The sequence below is a fragment of the Pteropus vampyrus genome, unplaced genomic scaffold, assembly GCF_000151845.1.
Source record: "Pteropus vampyrus isolate Shadow unplaced genomic scaffold, Pvam_2.0 Scaffold156, whole genome shotgun sequence".
NCBI lineage: Eukaryota > Metazoa > Chordata > Mammalia > Chiroptera > Pteropodidae > Pteropus > Pteropus vampyrus.
The window spans coordinates 1,823,115-1,837,881 of NW_011888937.1; the positions used below are offsets into that span (position 1 = coordinate 1,823,115).

The 14,767-nt window shown below is 35.9% G+C and overlaps 1 protein-coding gene across 1 annotated transcript in view; it reads right to left on the minus strand.

Moving 5' to 3' along the window:
• The window catches only part of DNAH6 (dynein axonemal heavy chain 6), a 262,220-nt gene that overhangs the window by 151,280 nt on the left and 96,173 nt on the right, over positions 1–14,767 (minus strand). Inside the window, exons 34-38 of the mRNA XM_023536421.1 lie at positions 12,476–12,658; positions 11,788–11,931; positions 7,098–7,319; positions 6,133–6,280; positions 4,110–4,267 (exon numbers count right to left, since the gene is read on the minus strand). Coding sequence (XP_023392189.1) covers positions 4,110–4,267; positions 6,133–6,280; positions 7,098–7,319; positions 11,788–11,931; positions 12,476–12,658 — 855 coding nt within the window. The remainder of the gene's footprint in view (positions 1–4,109; positions 4,268–6,132; positions 6,281–7,097; positions 7,320–11,787; positions 11,932–12,475; positions 12,659–14,767) is intronic.

Sequence of the window (14,767 nt, forward strand, 5' to 3'; positions counted from 1 at the left end):
AGCCAAATGAAGTCAGCAGAAGGAAAGAAATCATCAGTATTAGAGCAGAAATAAATGAAATTGAAAACAAACAAACAAACAAACAAAAACAATAGAAAAAATAAATGCAACAAAGAGGTGGTTCTTTGAGAAGGTTAATAAAATTGACAAACCCCTGGCTAGACTTACTAAAGAAAAAAGAAAAAGGACAGAAACAAACAAAATCAGGGATGAAAGAGGAAATTATGACAGACACTGCAGAAATACAAACAATATTATGAAAAAGTATGTAACACCAAATTCAATAACCTAGAAGAAATAGACCAGTACTTTGAAAAATACAACCTACACTGAATCAAGAAGAACTGGAAAATCTAAATAGACTGATCAGCAGTATGGAAACTGAAACAATCATCAAAAACATACCAAAAAGGAAGTCCAGGACCAGATGTCTTCACCAGTGAATTCTACCTAACATTCAAAGAAGATTTAATACCTATTCTCCTCAAACTCTTCCAAAATATCAAAGAGGAGGCAATACTTCCCAACTCATTTTATGAGGCCAATATTACTCTGACACCAAAACACAAAGATAACACACACACAAAAAAACTACAAATATCTTTCATGAACACAGATGCAAAAATCCTAAATAAGATACTAGTGAACCGAATATAGCAACATATTAAAAAGATTATACACCACGATCATGTGGGCTTAATCCCAGGGGCACAGGGATGGTTCAACATGTACAAATCAATTAATGTGATACACCACATAAACAAATTAAAAAATAAGAATTATATGATCATATCAATAGATGCAGAAAATGACTTCAACAAGAAACAGCATCCATTTATGATCAAAACACTTCACAAAATTGGTATAGAAGGAAAGTACCTTAACATAATAAAGGCCGTCTATGACAAGCCCTCAGCCAACATTATACTTAATGGTGAAAAACTAAAAACCTTCCCTCTAAGATCAGGAACAAGGCAAGGCTGCCCACTAACGCCATTCTTATTCAATATAGGAGGTCCTAGCGAGTGCAATCAGACAAGAGGATATAAAAGGCATCCAAATAGGAAACAAAGAAGTCAAACTGTCACTATTTGTGGATGACATGATTCTCTCTATAGAAAACCCTAAAGACTCCACAAGAACATTACTAGAAACAGTAAGCAAATACAGTAAAGTCCCTGGATACAAAATCAATGTTCAAAAATCCATAGCGTTCCTATACTCTAATAATGAAGTCTCAGAAAAAGAAGTGGAAAAAATAATTCCTTTTGCAATTGCAACAAAAAAAATAAAATACCTAGAGATAAATCTAACGAAACATGTAAAGGACCTATATAATGAAAACTATAAGACCCTATTAAAAGAAATTAAAGAAGATACAAAGAAATCGAAAGATATTCTGTGTTCTTGGATCGGAAGAATCAACATAGTTAAAACGACCATATGACCTAAAGCATTATACAGATTTAATGCAATCCTCATCAAAATCTCATTGTCATTTTTTAAAGAAATAGAAGGAAAAATCATCAGATTTGTATGTAAGTACAAAAGACCTCGAATTGCCAAAGCCATCCTGAGAAAAAAGAACAAGGCTGGAGGGATCACTCTGCCTGACCTCAAATTATACTACAAAGCAACAGTAATCAAAATGGCATGGTATTGGCAGCAAAACAGACACACAGACCTGTGGAACAGAATCAAGAGTCCAGAAGTAAACCCATATTTATATGGGCAAATAATTTTCGACAAAGAAGCCAAAAACATACAGTGGAAAAAGGAAAGCCTCTTCAATAAATAGTGCTGGGAAAACTGGAAAGCCACCTGCAAAAGAATGAAACTACACTGTTGTCTATCACCACACACCAAAATTAACTCAAAATGGATTAAGGACCTGAATATAAGACCCGAAACAATAAAATGCATAGAAGAAAACATAAGAATGAAACTCAGGGACCTTGGACTTAAAGACGATTTTATGAATTTGACCTCAAAAGCAAAGGAGGTAAAAGCTAAAATAAATGAATGGGACTACATCAAACTAAAAAGCTTCTGCTCAGCAAAAGAGACCATCAACAAGGTAAAGAGACAACCATCTGAATGGGAAAATATATTTGCAAGCAACGCCTCTGATAAAGGCCTAATATCCAAAATATACAAAGAACTCATACAACTCAATAAGAACAAAAAATCAAACAATCCAATCAAAAAATGGGCAGAGGATCTGAATAGACACTTCTCCCTAGAGGACATATAAATGGCCAACAAATATATGAAAAGATGCTCAATATCGTTAGCTATTAGGGAAATGCAAATCAAAACCACAATGAGATACCATCTCGAATCTGTTAGAATGGCTATAATCAACAGGACAAGTAATAATAAATGTTGGAGAGGATGTGGAGAAATAGGAACCTTCATACACTGCTGGTGGGACTGCAAATTGGTACAGCCGCTATGGAAAGTGGTATGGAGTTTCCTCAAAAAACTAAGAATTGATCTACTATATGATCCAGCAATCCCTCTACTGGGTATGTACCCCAAAGACTTGAAAACTCATATTCGAAAAGATATTTACACACCGACGTTCATAGCAGCATTATTCACAGTGGCCAGGACATGGAAACAACTGAAGTGTCCTACAATAGATGATTGGCTAAAGAAATTTTGGTACATATATACAATGGAATATTACTCAGCCATAAGAAGAGATGAAATACTGCCGTTTGCAACAACATGGATCGACTTTGAAATAATCATCCTAAGCGAAATAAGCCAAACAGAAAATGTTGAAAATCACATGATACCACATATGTGGGATATAAACCAAAAAGCAACAAATGCACAAGACAAAAAAACAGAAACTCATGGACATGGACAATGGACTAGTGGTTACCAGAAGGGAGGGGGAAGGGAGAAGGGGGAAAATAAAAAAATAAAATGTTAAAAATAATGGTAAGAATTTGTATCTTATATTAAAATATATTCATTCACCAAATACTAAGTATAGTTAATGCTCATTGTTTGTAGTCATTGTGTTCTACAAAGTCATCAGGAGCACTGCATTAATGCACAATGAACCATCTCCTCAGGGCAAGTATAAGGCTAGGTTCCTGTGAGTCTCTCGTCACATTGTCATTAACCGATGAACACATGCTATTGTAATTGCCTTTGGTCTTGTCTCCTCTCTAGCCCACCCCTCTCCTGCAGTCAAAGCAATCTTTCCATAACATGTCCTTCAGAGGCTCCCCATCACTTAGAGGATAAATCCATATTCCTCATCACTGGAACCATGGCCTACTTGACTGACCTCTGCGTTTCCTGCTGCTTTGGTGTGCACATTCCACACCACTGTGCTGCTCCAAATTCCTGCCTCTGAGATGCAAGATGCTCCCTTTCCTTGCTTTGCCATGCACTACCCACAAATCCCTGTTCCAACCTCACCTCGTCTGGGAAGGCTTCTTTCATCCTCAACCCAGCCCCAGTCATGCCTCCTTCCTATCTCTCTCCATTCTTCACCCTACCTTATAAATACTTGTCCATCTACCCTCCAACACTGAGCCCTCTGGGAAGTGAGTGCTGTCTCACTTACCCATAAATCTCTTGAATCAAGCACAAAGAGAACTCAATATGGACTGATGAATTACACGTAAGAAGCACTGAAGCCATATGTTATGGGCTAAATTGTGTCTTTCTCTCCCTCTCCCTGGCCACTCATATGTTGAAGCCCTAATGCTCATTATCTCAGAATGTGACTATTTGGAGATAGAATCTTGAAAGAGGTAATTGTTAAAATGAAGTCATTAGGGTAGGCCTTAATCTAACATGACTGGTGTCCTTATAAGAAGAGGAGTTTTGAACACAGATGGGTACAGAGGGGAGACTATGAGAAGACACACAGAGAAGATGGCCATCTGTAAACCAAGGAGAGAAGCCTCAGAATAAGCTGACCCTGCTAATATCTTGATCTCGAACTTCCAGCCTCTAGTATTGTGAAAAAATAAATTTCTATTGCTTGAGTTACTTTGTTATGGCAACCCTAGCAAACTAATATATTACATTTCTTAACGTTTAAATGTAAATATGCAAAGTAATTTAAAACCTAAAGCAACCTGTATGTCTTTCCAAAAGAGTTTGTTTCTGTCATAAAATCCACCAAAATCTTGATACTGCCGAAGTAATTCAATTGGAGGCTGAGAGCCATAGCGATCCAGTCTGGGCATGTTTAAATCGTCAACGAAAATCACAACATGTTTGTTTCCCGGTGCTCCTGGGGAAATAAAATGAATTTAATAAGAATTATGATTGCCCTTGGAAAATGGAAGACAGAGTTTAGGTAAGGCTTTGGGCTCAATGAATAGCTTGTAGGTCATAATGAGCTCAGTTCTTCTCTCAGGAGCAAGGAGGGCCCCGGTAGAGTCCTGCTTCGAGGAGGAGAGACCTTCTTCTGGCCCCATCCAAGCCCCAGTAGGGAGATGTGAACCTGGCCGGGATGTCCACATTGTCAGAGGGTCTCTCACCCCTACTCTCAAAGGTGCACGATGCTGCCAACATTCTAGCTTCCTGACCTTTCTCAGTCTCAGCCACTCCCGTGCCTCTCACCCATTATGTGGCCTGGGCATGGGGTGCGAAAGGTCATATTCTTTTCACAGTAGGAAGCAAAAGAATTCCAAAAGCTTCCTTACATAAATGCCATCTCACTACTCCCCTAACAGGGCTGAATATTCAAAAGCATCCTGGTCACATCAAAAGAAACCCAGAACAGTGGAGCTGGGCAATGCCGCATTTAACTTAAAGAAAATCAATACACACGCTTGTCAGGAAAAAAAAAAAAAAAAGAAAAAAAAGAAAAAGAAAAAGAATAAGTGATCAATGAGAAAAGAGAACAACTTAAAAGCAGAGGAGGTGAGTCTACCCACGCTGGCATCTAACACCTGACAATTCCAAGGTAACTGAGGCAAAATAAGTGCCCCCACTCCATCGTCCAGTCCCTGGAAACCAAAAAAACATGATAGGAGGTAGGGAGGGGTATTAAAATAATCATTCGTAAATATTTGGGGCCCCCATAAAAAGACTGGCATCCATTGCCCTGTGCCTACCTGAGCAGGAAAAAGGGAACAGAGCGGGGCAGTGAAACAACTGGTACATCCGCAGCTTGGTATCGCATGGCCTATTAGATGATGGACAGTGTGGAAGGCAGCTGAACTTGAGCTCTGGTTGGTGTTCCACCCAGGAGGTCTGTGAGCTGGGCGAGTGAATCCCAGCAGCAAGAGGCTGCAGAATGTACCTCTGGGAGGTGGGACTGAGGGAGTTGAGACCCTGATTCCCAACATTAGGGAACTTTCCAATGGAGAGCCCAATGCTTGACCTGTGCACAAATCTTTTGGGAGTCCCTCAGAGAGCCCGCTCCTAGAAGCTTGCCATACAGAAAGCAGGATAGTCATTCATTGTCAGCCAGAGAAGCAAGGAGAATTAACACAGAAGCCCATCTAAACACCAGGTAGAAAGAAAATACTTGTCCTTTGCTTCTCCTCCCATACCAACACAGCAGAGTCTCCTAGAGAGAGGGAGGGAAGGATAAAAGAGCACCCACGCCCCTCTCCACCTCCAGCACCTTTGACCACAAAGCTAGCTTATGACGGAGGAGAGGAAGAGCTTAAAGTTGGGTTTGAGATTGAAGCTTTACATTGAACCAGACTCAAAATAAGGAGTGGGGAGGGAGGTCCAACAAAGCCTTGCTAAAAGCACTGACTAAAAAAAAAAAACAACAAAAGTTTCATGCTTATTCCCTACTGAGTTCAGATAACTCAGTGTAGCAGGTATAAAGACGTTGTTTTGTTTGTTTTAAATAAAGGAAATTAATGTTTGAAAATGAAGCATGACTGGAGAGGGAAAGAGCCATGGAGAGACAGAAGTTGAAGATGTGCATTGAACATGCTGATAGAAATAAATAACTTGCTTGCTAACAGTAAGATATCTAGATTTGTAGCACAGGAAAGAATATCATTAACTGAATCACCTTTACAATAAAATTAAGCAATGGAAATATCCAATTGTAATTTTATTACATGAACTGTTTTTGTGATTTATTAACTTAATAATTTGTGTGAGACAAATGAAAATGATAATTCTTACCTAGAATATTTTTTCTTTTCCTTTCCAGTTTTGATTCAATGATCTCTTGTGTTCTTGCAGATGAAGTTTGAGCAGAAAAATTTAGATAAACAGGAACATAGCCAGCTGATTCTTGAATTTTATTTAGTAATCCTTTTGTAATAACAGACTTTAAATTTAGAAAAATGTTAATTATTTCACCTTCATTATAACATCTTTCAATTGTCTTTGTCAGTAATAATCCATTATAACAAGTAAGAAACAGGATAAAAGGAGAGAGGTTAAAGCCAGAATGAAACATCTGTCTTTCTCATCCTGGAAATTCTATTCACTTACCTTTATCAGAGCCAAAGAAATATTTTAATCAGCTCCATCTTGATAAAATTTTCTTAGTTTTATAGCAAAATCCACCTTGGTTGCCATCTAAGTCAATTTAATAGCAAGAGTCACAGAAGGATCTAAACTTCTTTTAAAAATAATTTAGAGAGGAAACAGAAAATCTCTGTTTATATGGACTCTCCCAAATCAAGATGGTCAAACAATCAGCATTTCCTCCTATACTCTTCATTTTCCAAACACCACTGCTGTGTGAGGTAGAAAGAAATGGGCAGGAGGGGACAAACTGGACTTCATCAGTAGTCCACTGAGGACACAAACTGCTTTGGCCAGGTCCCACCCTCACCTTTGCAGTGCCAGCCCCGTAAATTCCAAGGGATAAAACATAAAAGCCCCAAAATAACAAATATTACTCCCCAGGGTCCTCTGGTTTATACAGTATCGATACCAAAGATTTATTCAGAAACTGGCAAACTCTGGAGTAATTCTCAAGGTCCATATAGAGTTAACATAGTTACATCCCTCCTGAAAAAATGAACAAAAGTCAAAAGAATTTAACTTGAGAAATAATGTGTTATTTGTGGAGCTTATAATTCTAAGTCCCCCACGTCCTCATTTTTGGAGAGACATTCTGTTCGAAGGTTCCCTACCTTGCCAACTCCAGTTGTTCCAGTAAATAACACCGAATGCCTGACTGCCAGTAGTTTTTCCATTAGATACCCAAAGCGGACTGTGTCAGCTGTAGGGACAAGCATTTCAAAAAATGGAACATCTCGGCTATACTTGAAGGTGGGTATAATTCGTTCCCAGGGGTCCAGCCGTTTGGTGTCAAAGTCCACGTGAATACTCCACAGATCACCAGAACTGGGAAGCTAAAGAATAAAATTAATCATCACTTTCAATAGGTTTGACACATGGCAATAGAAACATTCATACAGAAACAAAGGCAGGCATAGAACATGAAAGGATTTGGATTGTTTTTACCTTTGTAGAGTAGTTGTTTCAGTATCTGAGTTTAATTCTTTAAACATAATTATGCAACACAATGCATGAAAAAAAATCTAAATAATATATTGATTATATTAAAACTCCATATTAGAATTGTAAAGCATTTTCAATTCAGTTCCAAACTTAGGGGCTTACTTATGACAAATACTGTCTTGGTTCTGGGGACAAGTACTGAATGAGAGCCAGCCTCTGCCTTCAATGGCCTCAAAATTCACATGGGGGACACAAGGACATTTTGGAGAAAAAAAGGGTTCTAACAGATGTTAGTACATTCACAGAGGAGGGATGGCTCATTTCTACTTGCAGGAGAGTTGGGTGGTGGTGAAAAATTTAAGAAACCTTCTAAGAGCTACGTAGTGATACTACGGCTCCATCCTGAAGGACAAGCAAGAGCCAGATGGGCAAAGAAGGGATAGGCTGGGATGGGTTGAGAGGGATCTGGGTTCAGAGTAAGAAAACAGGTCGGGAAGCTGAAGCCATGGAAAGTGCCATACATGCTGGGAACTATGAGAGCACTGCACACTGTGAGAGATGAGTCAGGAAATACAGACACGGGCCAGGTCATGAAAAGCCACACTTGTTAAGAGTTTGGAGCAAGAGTTCAGTGAAGGATTCTAAATAGGTGGGTGACATGTTTAGATGCATTTCAGAAGGTTCATTCTGGCAGCAGAACAGTGTAGTGGTGCTTCAAGACCATTTGACAGCGACTCAATTAGAAATCCATTTGACAAGGTGACCTAGTACATACATATATATGTGTGTACAAGTATGCAATTCACTCTATTTTCTGTTCTAGTCTATTTTTTTAAAAACTTTTGAGGTATAATGTAACATCTTTCCCTTGATTTTCAGAATCCAGTTCAAAGAGTTTTCACCTATGTAAATTTCAATGTAACCACCCCTGGATCACAATATTGAACATATCCGGCACCTCAGAAAGTTCTTTTCTTCCCCTTCCCTGTCAATACTAGCCACACCTACATCCTCCTCTGAGGCAAGTCACTAGTCTGCCTGTCTGGTCTACTTGTCTACCCTTGTGCTAATACCACACTCTCTGAATTATTGTTGCTTTATAGTCTTAAATTCTTTTTTCCAGCTTTATTGAAATATAATTGACACATAACATTGTATAAGTTTAAGGCATAAAATGTGATTCTATACATGTAATATTGCAAAATGATTATCACAATAATGTTAGTTAACACATCCATCACCTCACATAGTTACATAGTCTTGAATTCTTGAAGTCATGTAGTTTAAGTACTCCAAATTTGTTCTCCTTTAAGACTCTCTTGGTTATTATAGGTCTTTTACATTTTCATATATGTTTTATAATGGGATTGCCAAGTTCCATAAAAATCTTTTGGGTTTTGTGATTGGAAATGTCTTGAATTTTCAGAATATACCGGGAGAACTGATATCTTAACAATACTGAGTATTCTAATCTATGAACATAATATATCTCTTCATTTATTTAGATCTTTTAAAATTTCTCTTGGCAATGCTTTGTAGTTTGTAGTCTTTCATATCTTTCCTTAGAAATATTCCTAACTTTTGATATTTTGTTACTATTGAAATAATGTTGTTTTAAAATTTCACTTTTGTGGACTTGTATTCAATGAACTTACTAATTTATTTATTAATTCTAATCATTTGTTTGTAGATTCTTTAGGATTTTCTACTATTCAGTTATGTTTCCTGAAAATATTGACAGTTTTACTTGTTCCTTTCCATAGTTTATGTTTTCTTTTCTTTCTTTTTTTTTTTTTTGCCTTATTGCGCTAGCTAGGATCTCCAGTATAGTGTTGACTAAAAGTTGTGATAGTGGCTATTTCAATTTTAAAACCTGAATTACGACTCTTTCAATAGATTTTATGACCAATTAATAGATTGTAACCTGTAATTAAAAAGACAAAACAAAACACTGGTATAGAGGCGAGTTAGATTGGACAAGGGAATAATTAATAGGCTATTTTAACAACCCAGAAAAGAAAATGTACTTATTTCTTCTGACTGGCATGCTTCCCCGCTAGCTAATTACTAGCTCGTTGACCTTCTTCAGGACTCTGTACAAATATGACCTTATTGGCAAAGCTTTTCTGACTAACATATATAAAATAGTGCCCCACTATAGCCTAGCACTCTCTATCATTCTCACTCTGCCTTATTTTTCTTCTTGGAACTTATCATCAGCTGATATATTTTACATTTGTCTATTCCTAAATATTTGATATTTTGACTCCCATCTCTGTAATGTAAGATTTATGAGGCTAGGGATTTTGGTTATTTGCTTTAGCCATAGTAGCGAGAATGGTGTCTATCATGTAATAGGTTTTCAATAAATATTTGTTGACTAAATACTGATGGCTCTGGGCCATCTCTTATTGCCCTTTGATGATCTCAAGTCACTTCCCTTGACTCAGAGGGGTCTGTCTCTTGATCTCAAATTCCCAGTAGTCCTCAATTTGGTCTATCTTGTCCAACTATGACACAGTTATTTTAAGGAGCCAGCAAGGATTCATATCTGCTAGAAAGTCCTAATCCATAAAGCTCAGAATCTTGATTAAGGGAATTTTTTTATTCTGGTAAATTTTTATTTTGATATAATTTAAAACTTACACAAAAGTTAAAAGAAAAGTACAAAGAACTCTCATATATTCTTTATTTAGATTAACTGATTATTAACATTTTGTCCATTTGCTTTATTATTATTTTTCATGCTGTGAGAGTTGGTTATTTTTACTATTCCATCTTATCTTAAATACTTGAATGTGTATTTTCTAAAGAACAAGGATATTATAAACCACAGTAAAATGATCAAAATCAGGAAATGGAATACTGATATAATGTTATGTACCTTACATTCCGTATTCAAATATTGCCAATAGTTTTAATAATGTCTGCTGTAGCTATATTTTTCCAAGTCTAGGATCCAGTTCAGGATAATGCATTGCATTTAGTTATATCTCTTTAGTCTTTTCATATTGAAAAGTTCTCCAGCTTTCTTTGTCTCTCATAACAGACATTTTTGAAGAATATAGGCTACTTTATTTTATAGACTGTTTGGGTAGTCCAGGTGTATCCTCATAAACAGATTCAAGTTATTCAATTTTGAAAGGAATACCTAAGAAGCAAGGTTGTATCTTTCTCAGTGCACCATAACAGGAAATATAGGTTTGTCCTAATATTGATATAGTAAATGGATAACTTAGTTAAGGTGGTGTGTACAAGGGGTTTTTTTTTTTTCTGCAAAGATATTATTTTTTTTCTTTACGATTAAGCAATGATTTCTAGGAGATACTTTGAAACCATGTAAATATTTTTTCTCATCAAAAACTTCACCCACTAGTTTTAATATACATTGATGATTCTTGCTATACCAATTATTACCAAAATAGCTACAAAGTAAGGACTTTCTGACTCCATATTTTCTCCTGTACAGATTAATTGGTATTCTACTGTAAGGAGGAGCTTCCTTCTCCCATTTATTCATTATCAGTATGGACTCACAGATTTTTATTTCATTCAAAGGCTTATAATCCTATACTATCATTGTTTATTTTGATGCTCAAATTTGCCTAGGTTTGGCCAGTAATAACCCCTTTGAACTAGCTCCTGTGTTCTTTTGACGTGTCCCATCATTCTCTGAGCATCTCTTTACTATCTGACATAAGATGTTCTAGGCTCATTTTGCACTTTCCCTCCCCAGTCCTGGAATCAGCTGTTTCACTAAGGAGACTTGGTTCTCTTTTGTGGGAACAGTATTTAGAAATGAGCATACTGGGTATGTTCATTGCTACTGATTTGTAATTGCTTCTAGTTCTTTTAAGCATAAAGAACTAGGAAATTGATGTATCTATGAATACATATATATGGAATCCACAGGTACCAATATCTCCAATTTTAATCCAATAACATATTCTAATCTTCTTCCATATTTATAAATCCCTTCTCTAACAGTGAGAAACCCATTTGCCATCATCTTCAATATATTTGATAAATTTGCTCAGTCTTAGAATGTATAGAAAGTAGTTTCAGAATTGCTAAACCATAACACTGTGAAGAATAAGTTTACTAAGTAGAATTCAATATTCATTTATAGTAGGAAGTTTTTATGTAATTTTTTTTTTTTAACCGTACTTTCTTCATATGGCCGGGAGAGGATGCCTACAATAAACGTTTCTATGGTTAAAAAAGTGAGTAATTTTTAGAAACTCTCTTAGTGAAGAATTTATATTTGTAGTAGAACTAAGGCTTTTAAAGTTTTATCTTGAAGTTTAGGTTTACTGATTTAGAGTTAATATGTTAAAATTAAATTTATTTGGCTCTTACCCTTGCATCAGGATTATCATCAAATTGTGTTCTGATAAATGTATCGAAAGAATCCCAGTAGTTTTCAGTTATATTTCCACCCAAAGACCATAAATAACAGAATACAAAAGTCTGACATAATATACTGTTCAGTTTTGTTTGTTCCTGAAAAAACAAAGAGAAATAATTTTAACATTTTATATTAACATAAAAAGAATCTTAAATCTCAAAGTTTAAAGGCTGTTTTCTTTTGTTTAGTCTCATGCATTTTTAAAAAAGCACAGTGTATGTTTCTTATACTTCATTTAATGGTTCATAAAGTGATGTTTTATAGTAGTACAAATTTAAATACTCTGATGAGAAAATGAATGGCGAGGTATATGTAAAAAAAACTCAAGGTTGTTTTTCAACTGATCATTACAACTCTGGGCATGAAGGGGGTTAAGCAGCTGCTAGACAGACACAAATTAGAAATATGTTTAGAATGTAAGGGAATTTAAACATTGAGTATAAGAGTAAACTATAGGCTCTCTAACATTCCTTCTAACTTTAGGATTCTATTAACCTATTCATAGTCATTAGTCCCCTGAAACATTAACTTGAAAATCTAATTATCATTTTACAGAAAATCTGGAGTTATTTCTTTGCAAAGCATTTATACAATAATCTCATTTTTCTAGCTTTATAGCAGTAATAAAATACTTCATACCATTGTCAAATTAACTCCATCTTTCCCAAGTATCAAAGACTCCAATAAACAACAGAGTGTAGTAACTTTGCTAATGTCCACTTGTGGGATTGCTTGGCTGCATTTTTTATTGATAAAATGTAAACCATCATCAACATAACGTTGAAAAAGGTTCAATATATATTCTTCAGTTTCCTTATTCAGCTGAAAATAAAAGAAACAATATTTTAGCAAGACCAGATGAAATATGTAATTAAGTTTAGAAATGGGTTGGTTCCTATCTTTATATTGTAATATATTTTGTGACTTTTAGACTAAAAGGTATAAATATCACATAATAAATAAATAGATAGATAGATAGATAATAAAAACCTTCTATGACTTGGAAGGGACACATGAGGAGATTATGGGTAGCTGATAATGTCTTACATCTTGATTGGTAATGGGTACACAGGTCTTTATTTTATAATCATCTGTTAAACTGTTAATATGCATTTCATGCAGTCTTCTATATTGATGATATCTCTCACAATTAAGAACAATGAAAAAGAAGAACCACAAAAGAAACCACTTAAAAATATCTATGTAAGGTAGTAGGAATAATTTCCAAAAATTTTAAAAAGAATGCAGCCCCTCTCACCATTTCCTATTCAACATTGTACTGGAAGTCCAAACTAATACAATAGGACAATAAAATGAAATACAAGGCACAGAGACTGAGAAGAAAGACATAAAATTGTCTTTGTTCACAGATGACATCATTATCTATGTCAAAGACAATCCCAAAGAATTGACAGAAACAAAAAAACTCCTGGAACAAATAAGCACTTATAGCAAGGTTGCAGGATACAAGATTAATATACAGAAGCCAGCTGCTTTCATATGTTCTAGTAGTGAGCAATTGGAATTTTAAAATAAAAATAAAACACCATTTATATTAACTCCCCAAAATGAAATACTTAGGTATAATTCTAACAAAATATATACAAGATATATATGAGGAAAAGTATAAGACTCTGATGAAAGAAACCAAAGATCTAAATAAATGGAGAGATATTCCATGTGCATAGATAGGAAGACTCAACATTGTTAAGATGTCAGTTTTTCCTAATTTGATCTACATAGAGTCAATGCAATCTGAATCAAAATCCCAGAAAATTACTTTATGGATATCAAACTGATTAGAACATTTATATGAAGAGGCAAAAGGCCCAGAATACTCAACATGATATTGAAGAACAAAATTGGAGAACCGACGCTACTCAACTTTAAGACTTACTATAAAGCTACAGTGTGGGATTGGAAAAAGTACAGACAAAGATCAATTGAACAAAATAGAGATCTCAGAAATAGACCCATATAGATATACCAATTAATCTTTGACAAAGGAATAAAGGCAATCCAATAGAGAAAGACTGGTGTTTTCAAAAATGGTGCTGGAACAACTGGACATCTACAAGCAAAACAATGAATCTAGACAATAATCTTATACCTTTCACAAAACTAACAAGATGAATCATAGACCTAAATGTAAAACTATACAGCAAAACAACGAAACTTCTAGAAGATAACAGAAAAGAAAATCTAGGTGACCTTAGGCTTAGAAATGAGTTTTTAGATACAATGCCAAAAGCACAGTCCATAAAGAAAAATTGATGTTAGACTTCATTAAAACTAAAATCTTGTGCCCTGTGAAAGATATTGTTAAGAGAATTAAAAGACAAGCCAGATTGGGGAAAAAAAAACCTTTGCAAAATACATATCTAATAAAGGACTTGTATCCAAAATAAAAAGAACTCTTAAAACTCAATGGTGATCTTAGAATAAACAGGAAGGGAGAGATTGGATTAAACACGGCAGAGTGAGAGATGTTCCTAGATCTCTCCCCTTGATACAACAGTAAGCTGAACATCTAAAACTTAACAAAAAACACCCAAACTGCACACCAGCACATCTGAGCATGAGATCTGCGCATAAGAGCTACCATAGCTCAGAATCCTGGGTGTTGGGCTGTGGACTGGGAGGAACAAAGAAGCACCTCTCACACCCACCAGAACTCCCTATAGGAGGAGGTGGAGGGAAGAAGGAGCAGCGAGTTCCCTGAAAAGCCCTGCCTGGGAGTGCTGTGAATTCCAAGCGGCTGGTGGGAGTGTCCAGTCATCAGAGCAGAAGGCAGAGAAAAGAGGATGGCAGAAAAGTGGGGATGGCAAAGAAACAACAATTGATTTTTACCAGCCACCGTTGCAAGACCGAGGCTGAGCTGCAGCCCCTATCCCTCAACACAGAAGGCCTCTGACTCCATTCCCTCTGACA